The sequence below is a fragment of the Leptinotarsa decemlineata genome, unplaced genomic scaffold, assembly GCF_025532065.1.
Source record: "Leptinotarsa decemlineata unplaced genomic scaffold, Ldec_3_MD MMD2_tig00000199_RagTag_RagTag, whole genome shotgun sequence".
NCBI lineage: Eukaryota > Metazoa > Arthropoda > Insecta > Coleoptera > Chrysomelidae > Leptinotarsa > Leptinotarsa decemlineata.
Genome location: NW_027412544.1, coordinates 13,906,752 through 13,915,194, shown reverse-complemented (window position 1 = coordinate 13,915,194; position 8,443 = coordinate 13,906,752). Strand labels below are relative to the sequence as shown.

The 8,443-nt window shown below is 35.9% G+C and overlaps 1 protein-coding gene across 2 annotated transcripts; it reads left to right on the top strand.

Moving 5' to 3' along the window:
* Positions 1 to 2,997: 2,997 nt before the first annotated feature.
* On the top strand, positions 2,998 to 7,491 carry LOC111505608 (uncharacterized). 2 transcript variants are annotated; one of them, XM_023160449.2, is made up of 4 exons: positions 2,998 to 3,129; positions 3,183 to 3,425; positions 3,482 to 3,726; positions 6,986 to 7,491. In XM_023160449.2, the coding sequence occupies exons 2-4, from the start codon at positions 3,213 to 3,215 to the stop codon at positions 7,395 to 7,397; spliced, it is 870 nt and encodes a 289-aa protein (XP_023016217.2). In that variant the 5' UTR covers positions 2,998 to 3,129; positions 3,183 to 3,212; the 3' UTR covers positions 7,398 to 7,491. The 2 variants fall into 2 exon arrangements, with proteins under 2 accessions (XP_023016217.2, XP_023016215.2); XM_023160447.2 differs by having other exon boundaries at positions 3,020 to 3,425.
* The last annotated feature ends 952 nt before the right edge of the window (positions 7,492 to 8,443 follow it).

Here is an 8,443-nt window from a genome sequence, read left to right as displayed (position 1 = left end):
AACTAACATTTCTTCATCATCTTTAGATACATCCATGTCACTAATTTCAGTCTCACTAGGTTAGGTTAGGTTAGGTCTAAAGTGAGTGGGGAATATTCGACCCTCCACCGAAACCCGCAAGGGTTTATTGTGGCTCACACCTATTCACACTCGGCCAAATAAACCAAGCTTCTTAACGATGGCGATTAGTTTGTATGGTGAGTGGTCTTTCCGGTCAAATGGTAAGACTACGGCTCTGCCGAACTCTAAGAACCTGATTCGGTCCCCAGCGGGGCAGGCACAAAGTATCTATATGCTCTGCTGTTTCATCATTTTCCAAACAGAGGCGACACACACTGTCTTTCGACAGTCCAAGTCTATGCATATGATAATTCAAATGATAGCGATCAGTAAGAAGGCCTGTTAGACATCGTAGTTCATCCCTACTGTAGTCCAACAACAGTCTCACTAACTTATGGCACACTTCCAATTTCTTTCTCAGAAGTAGATTCATCAGTGTCAATTTTTTCACTCTTTTTTTTGGAGCATTTCTTTTCACCATTTTACTTTTTTTACTTTAGTCTTTGTTTCTGTATGCTTCTTCTTGCTTTCTATAATTTCATTTTTTTCAGGAGTATCGGTTGCAGTCCTCCTTTTTCCTATTTTTCTCATTTTTCTATTAGTAGATCGGGGCTTAGCTTTGAGTGGTGGTATGAATTATTTGGGTGAAATCAAAGAGACCTTCAATAATCCTGTTACTGGTGAACTTTGAATAATCCGCCTACAGAAATAGTTTCTGTAAACTCATTTATAGCTGGAGGACCTGACACATCGTCAGTGTTTAATAGTGATGGACTTTCCTTTCCGTCTTCACAAACTGTATCATCAGATTTAACAGAATCGAGTTTCAACACTTTGAGCATTGGGATCTAAATTTTGATATTGTGGCTCAGGCTCGGGCCTGTCAGTTACGTCCGATGGGAAAAACGATGTCAGTGAACACTTCTGGGTTAAAAGAATATATACCACACTTCTTAAAAGCTGCGAAAGTGTTTACGGATGTCATTGTTTCAGTGTAGACCTCTCCAATGCACTCTGCTACATCATAGATAGTCATAGACCTTCCTGGATGTCTCACCATCCAGGAGTCGATCGCAGGGTTATAATAGAACTTAAAATGGCCATTTAACCCGACATCCAGAGGCTGCATCTTGGCAAATAAATCTGATGTCATCCACCCAGAAGTATGAGCCAATCCAAGAGAACCTGGAGGAGCACCTCTCATCATAATCTCCTTGAAATTTTTTCGCGGGAAAACAAGCACACGTGATAAGCACATACTTTTCGCCACAGGTGACCTTTGCAATATTTTGCTTTCCCTTAGGCTTTACCATTTTGACCGTTTCGTCTAAATTGTACAATCGGCAACCAGAACTGAAGGACGGATGACGATACATTGCTGTCTTCAAATTATCAAAGAATGATTGAACTGTTTTCCTGTTGAAAGCTGTAGTGCGGGATAAGCTGCAAGTTTCAGGCTTCTTCATTGAGAGATCAAGGTGACGTTTCCTGAATGACCGAAACCACTCTTTTACTGCCATTTTATATCGGTGCTAACTTTCTGGGTCTGTTACGTTATTCACATTCGCCATTTGGTACGCTATTTTACGGCAATCTCTTAGGGTCAGACCATGAAATTTTAGAGCACACTCTTTTATGTACTCTTTAAAAACGTCTTCTTGTTGACTGGTAAAAACGAGATTATTTTCATAATTCGGTAGCAATCTCTTCTTAGCAATGTCTTCTACGTTGCGTGTAAATTTTGTGCTACATAGCGTCGTAAAGTTGCAATTGAAGGGCCTTTAGCATATTGGCAGCCGAATGTCCACTTCTTTTTGTCACTAATACATTTTTTCGCGCCATCCTGTAACGAATAAAAATACCTACTTACCTACTTATAATCTTAGTATATTTCCAAGATTTGGGGAGTACACAGTGAACCATGATGGTTCAATGTATACCACACCAATATGGCTCAATGTGGGACACACCGAAGTTCGACAACTAACCTCAACATTTTACTAGGAAAATAATCTTGCAAAGTAACGATTTATAGTATATTTAAATGCTGGATTTACTATGTAAAACAGAGTAAATATGAAGAAACCAATATCATTCGAACCAAACAAATTAAAAAACAAAGAATTATGCTGACAAAACTTACTTTTACAGTCTATTTTCGAAAAAGTGCTTCTGCTTTCTCTTTATACCCACAACTAGTGGGTATAAAGAGAACGCAAATACCTCTATTTTACATATATTAGCACAGTTTGGCAAGGTCGCATTTCCCAAATACGATTAAGGCTAACTGAAGCTGCCTGGTTCAATCTGAGACTATTCATAGGTCATTTGAGTACTTTCACTTATCTCTGCTTTCCTTTTTCTGCTTCATTGGTTTAGTGGGAGATGACCGTTTGGCGGGAGTTGGCCATTTTTCGCTTGATTATGGGTTTCTATATATATATCTCTACGCTAGCTTGCCTGAATACATTGTTGGATAACATGTATGCGGCTTCTTTGAATTTTCTCCTAAACCAATGTTACTCTTTGTGTATGATCTCAGCTTGAGCTCACTTGTTGTTATGTTGATGGGTACAAACATGCTCTGCTATTTCTGATTTGCTGGTTTCCCCTCGCTGTGTGTGTTTCTTGAGATCGGCAATGCGCACATTCAATGGTCTCTTAGTTTCACCTATATCGGTGAATAGAAGTATTCATAAAATGGCTGTCACCTTAGTTCGCCATATTTCTGGAATATTATCCTTTTTCCAATCACCCTTTCAATTGTCATTTCGCCTCCTTTGTTTCAAAAATGTTCAATGACGTACTTTCTATAACTGTTTCTAATCACCATCACTTTAGGAATTAATAGATACAACATCAGCAATACGGTGAGTAAAATAAATAAACCATTGTCAAACTCACATACATAAACCTAAATAAACAAATTACAATATTATCATTGAAGTAGAATTTCATTTAACACCTATATGTCCACCGCTCATTTGATATAAATTAGTGGATTGTTTCTATAGTGACGTTTTCAACATACTTCATTTCGACAAGTTGGTAGATACTTATGTTTCTATGGTAGGCATTAAGGTAAACAAAAACAGAGCGAATACCATTGTAGAACATTTTAGTCAGGATGAACAGAAAAAATAACTGTTGAAATGAGTGGGAAGCTTGATGACATTCTGGTCGATATTTCCAATGAATATTTAGACTCGTTGGCAGACATATACAGGAAATCCGGGAATATTCCTTATGCCAGTAGTCTTTTAAGGCATGGCAAAAAACTGATAGATGAAGGAAAACATTTTATAACCTTCATGTCTTCTGGAGAAAGCTGGAAACAAGATGGTACTTTCTTTGCTTTAATGCAGGTACGTAAATAGGTTTTTTCAGTAGCAATAAGTATTTCAGTTCAGTTCATTTTCAGTTCCCTCACAGATATCAAGTTGTAGTTTTGACACTATCGGCCAGTGGCGAAAAAATTTATGACATTTTAATGAAAACAAAGAGGATAGATTTCGATGAACATAAGATGGTGTTTTACGCCTTACCCAGCAGCCTTTACCCAGCAATATTACGTGTAATTGAAGATAAGGCCCTGAAAATTGAAAAAACTAATATAAATTATATCTATACCATATCGAAAGAGGATGCCATGAAGTTTCAAGTAGAGTAAGAATTGAATATTAGAAAAAATTTTGGAGTCATTTTGATTCAACTCATTTTCAAATGACTCGCAGATGAATCAGAGGTCACTATTATATTGATAATAATACAGATGATTACGAAATGATTTCATGGGCTGCTTGCGTGTCTCTCTCTTTTCGCTCAAATATCAATAAACGTCATTTACAAAGATGCATGTTAATTGACTTCTTCAAACAAAAAATTTTATACCTACTGCGAAACTCAGAGTGATGATATAAATAGAGATGCCTTTCTGTCCTTGTTTCTGAAGCCAAAATACTTTGTTTATGTTTACGACAGTCCTCCAACTGACAGAAATAGATAATACCGGTATTTCATCGTTTTTGGAAGTTATTTTGGTGATTTGAGTGCTTACTGATCGATATAATTAATTTGTAATGCAAAAAGTAATTTTGAAGATGATGAAAACCTGCGTTGTTTGTGGATTTTCGCAATCCTCGCATGTTGATGTAATATTTCACAGATAAACAACAACTGGAGCATGGGCGTAACCCAGAATTTTCGATCGAAACAATAGTTGATAGTCATTAGAATTTTCTTAACATATTTTCCGCACGCCGCTGGATCCAGTCCAGAGGATTATGTAAACAATTTCCTCAGTCCCCTTGTCCACATTTTACTGTGAGAGAGATGGATATCCTGGTCACAGTATACTTATATACAGTAGTCCCACTTAGCGTCGGTCCCTTTGATGTTGGTGTCCAGGAGTTTCAGTTTTTACAATGCTGACGTATTTGACACTATTGACATTTCTCCCTACCACAATCTCAACCAAAGCGTCTAAACACTGCTCAACATAACAACTATTCATATAAACTGCTCAAAAAAATACAGTCGATGAAAACCATGTTGGGCACCTGAGAAAATTGTACAAATGATAATTTTGCATTTGTGTGATATTCAAGTAACCCATGATAAACTATGTTTCAAGTAGATTTTAAAAATTCATGGGATCGGCAGATGTTCATATTCGGATGTGACAAAATATATTTTCATTTCACAGTAGGTTGGGTGAAACCCATGAAATTCGACAACTATGGAAGGGTTGCGTGCCTGTCTTGAACTCGTCGTTTGCGCAGACCTGAGACTGCAACTCCTGGGTCTGCGTGTAGAAAATTCAAACCAAAAATCACTCGAAGTGGGATTACTGTATATAGCAAGTATACTGTGTCCTGGTTGTCTACAAATCTATTAATCCAGTCATTTAAGCTTAAATTAGGTAAGAATCTCGGAATTCGAGATACCCAGCTGTAAGTATGTAAATACTTGTATATTGACACCCTAAAAGTTGTCTCAAAACCTACATATGGTAGGGTGTAAGCAACTATTAAATTTCAAGGTCAAAGGTCACAAAAATCGGTTTTTTGCGCTTTTTTTGGTAATATCTCATTTCCTATGGGTTTTTTGCTATTTGTATTCAATATCAATATTGTAGAATACAAAATTCTCTACAAATTTTGTTTGAAAAAATTTTTTATACGGTGAACCGTTTTCGAGATAGAGGGCGGAGAGCGCGCGGTCACAGCATCACTTCAGGTCAACCGGTGCCTCCGGTCGAAAACGCGCCATATATAGTTGATGAACTATCGATAAATCAATGATTATAAATATTTGTCAATTTTTATTAACTATTATATTATATTTTATCATTTTCTTCATGCATTAAATCTATATCTATTCAATAATACTGATAACCGTTTACTAAAATTAAAAAATAATTAAGAGAAAAAATTAAATCATAATATAATTACATATCCATTTACACTAATGACATTTTAAATAGAAAATAATTTAGTGCCTCTTTAAAATCTGTAAATTTTAAAATTCTTCCGAATGCTCCGAAATCTGTGAAAAGTCTCGATCATCTTCGTTATATGCATTACGTCAAGTCTACAAAACTTAATAAACCTGTGCAGCTTTCAAATATTCCACCAACAAGTGCAGCTGCTCATCAACATTTCAACCGTGTATATTATCAAGTTCAAACTTGGTTAGGACATGATTTGGAACCCCAGGTATGGGGTTGGGCAATGCGAAACGATTTTCTGGAGCCTATCATGACAATTTTACCACCTGCTCCAGAAGATTTGCTAAATACAATTTTCTGCAACTGCAAGAGTGGTTGTGGTTCGCGATGCGGATGCAGGAAAGCGGGCTTGCAATGCTCTTTAGCTTGTGGCCAATGTAATGGGCAAGCTTGTCTCAATGGTCTTCCATATCAGAGCGACATTAACGAAGATGGAACCTTTGACCCCGAAATCATGGAAGAACTTGAGACAAATGTCGTTGAAGACGATAATGAAGACCAGTTTGAAATTTACCAGCAGCCAGAAGACGACGATGAAGAGGAAGAAGATGATTAAAATTATAAATTGTAGTTTTTGTACCCTTTATTCCATTTCTTTACTTTCAATAAAAATAAATGTATTCAATGATATTTTTTAATAAAAAGATTAATTCATAATTTATTTGTTTTTTTTTTATCATGTAAGAAGTTATAAATATTAATTAGGTTAAAATTCAAATATAATTCCTATATTTTCATTAACAATTCTGCAATTACATGGGCAGGTAAGTGTTGTTAAATAAATTAATACTGAATAAAAAGTGGATAAGTTAGGAAAAAAATGATAAAATTTAATATAATAGTTAATAAAAATTGACAAATATTTATAATCATTGATTTATCGATAGTTCATCAACTATATATGACGCGTTTTCGACCGGAGTCACCGGTTGACCTGAAGTGATGCACTGGCCGCGTGCTCTCCGCCCTCTATCTCGAAAACGGTTCACCGTATAAAAAATTTTTTTAAACGAAATTTGTAGAAAATTTTGTATTTTACAATATTGATAATAAATACAAATAGCAAAAAACCCATAGGAAATGAGATATTTCCAAAAAAAGCGCAAAAAACCGATTTTTGTTAACTTTGACCTTGAAATTTAATAATTGCTTACACCCTATCATATGTAGGTTTTGAGACAACTTTTAGGGTGTCAATATACAAGTATTTACAGACTCACAGCTGGGTATCTCGAATTCCGAGGTGAACTTACTATAATGACTGGACTATATTGTGTTTATATACGGAGGGCATCTCTACTTATTTTTTATTACTCTGAGCTGCGAAATTGTCACTTGAAGATAATCAGATTTAACATCAAATCAGTTCTGGGAGTTACCTACCATGAATGACTTTTTTAATGTTGTTATTTTTAGGTATCCTCCTGGCATAAAATCAGCAAAACTTGAAAAATGCCATTCTAACATAGTGAACACATTTTGGTCCAACGCATTTCCAGGGTCCGACGAGTATGTCACAGCTTTTATTGAAAACAATGGAGGAATAGGTTTATTTTTTGAATCAACCAATGAACTGGTGTCCTGGGTGTTGAAAACTGGTGTGGGAAAAATAGGACTGCTTCAAACGGCACAGAATCATAGAAAAAAGGGTTATGCATCAATTCTCACGAAACTGTTGAGTAAGCAAATAGCGGAGGGAGGTGAAAATCCAACCACGAATGTTCTGATCACCAATAAAGCGTCAATTAAATTAATGGAGAAACTGGGAATGCAAAACGTTGGAACGTGCTATTACATCACTCTATTTAAACGAGATACTATCCCTTAACAGATAATTCAGCAGGAGAATACAGTGTTGACTCTACCGAGTACATTTACTTTTGAAGATGAAATCAAATAAAATAAGCAGAATACTTTTAAAACATACCAATTTGTTACTTCACTATTTGTACACCAAATGGATCGCTGAAAACATTTTCACGTCACCAAAACAAAAATACTGTCTCTCAACGAGCGTTTCGCTTAGCAAGTCGACATCATCAAGGGATGAGTAAGACATCTTAGAGTGTCAAAAGCTTTTTCAATAGATTCATTTTACGTCAGACGTTCCAAAATCTGCCATATATCACAGTCGTTCATTGTTCATGATTTTATGGGTATCTAGACCCACAAGGTGGAAATGTGACAGTTACTCGTACACCATTCGAGCGAGTAATGGCAATTTCTCACGAATATTTTAAAATAATATTGATTCGTGAAGTATATCTAGAATAAGAGTAATATGAAAGCAATGAATTTGTGTTTTCGTGAATGGTTTTAAGGTGTTGAATAATGTATCTGCTCAACTGTATTTGATTCCAAGAGGTGTTGAGTAATGGATCATTTCCTACTCGGAGGACGAAGCAACACAACAAGAAACGGTCATATATTTGACGCTTTTTCCAATAGTTATAGAAATAGTAATTCACCCCAACGAAATAATTGGTTCACGTTCCATTCAGAAATTTCGAACAATCGGTAAATTAATCACAGTCATCATCTCGAAGTAAAGTAGGTATAAAAGTGTTCTAGAAAATTATGAGAAGCTGATGGTTGGGTCGGGTTTCGTAGGCTAACATAGAAAAAAATATTATTTGTCAAAATTTGTTTCGTTATTCGTAATAGTTGCCATATATAGGGCCATACAACGATTATAGCCGTCATACAGTTTTTCTATATCATTTTTATATTACGATTTGCCTTCAGTCTCAAGAGAAGCCTCAGTTTCGACGATTACCTCTTCATTGGCGCTACATTCCTTTCCAGCGAGCATTCCTTCGAGATCTGAGAACAGGAAAAAGTCACTAGGGCCCAGATCTGGAGAGTACGGTTGAT

Bases quoted from the DNA above. Each gene is read 5' to 3' on its own strand.
- LOC111505608 (XM_023160449.2), top strand. From the start codon at position 3,213: ATGAGTGGGAAGCTTGATGACATTCTGGTCGATATTTCCAATGAATAT. The intron at 3,426-3,481 runs GTACGTAAATAG...GTTCATTTTCAG, and splicing joins CTTTCTTTGCTTTAATGCAG to TTCCCTCACAGATATCAAGT. The intron at 3,727-6,985 runs GTAAGAATTGAA...TGTTATTTTTAG, and splicing joins GCCATGAAGTTTCAAGTAGA to GTATCCTCCTGGCATAAAAT.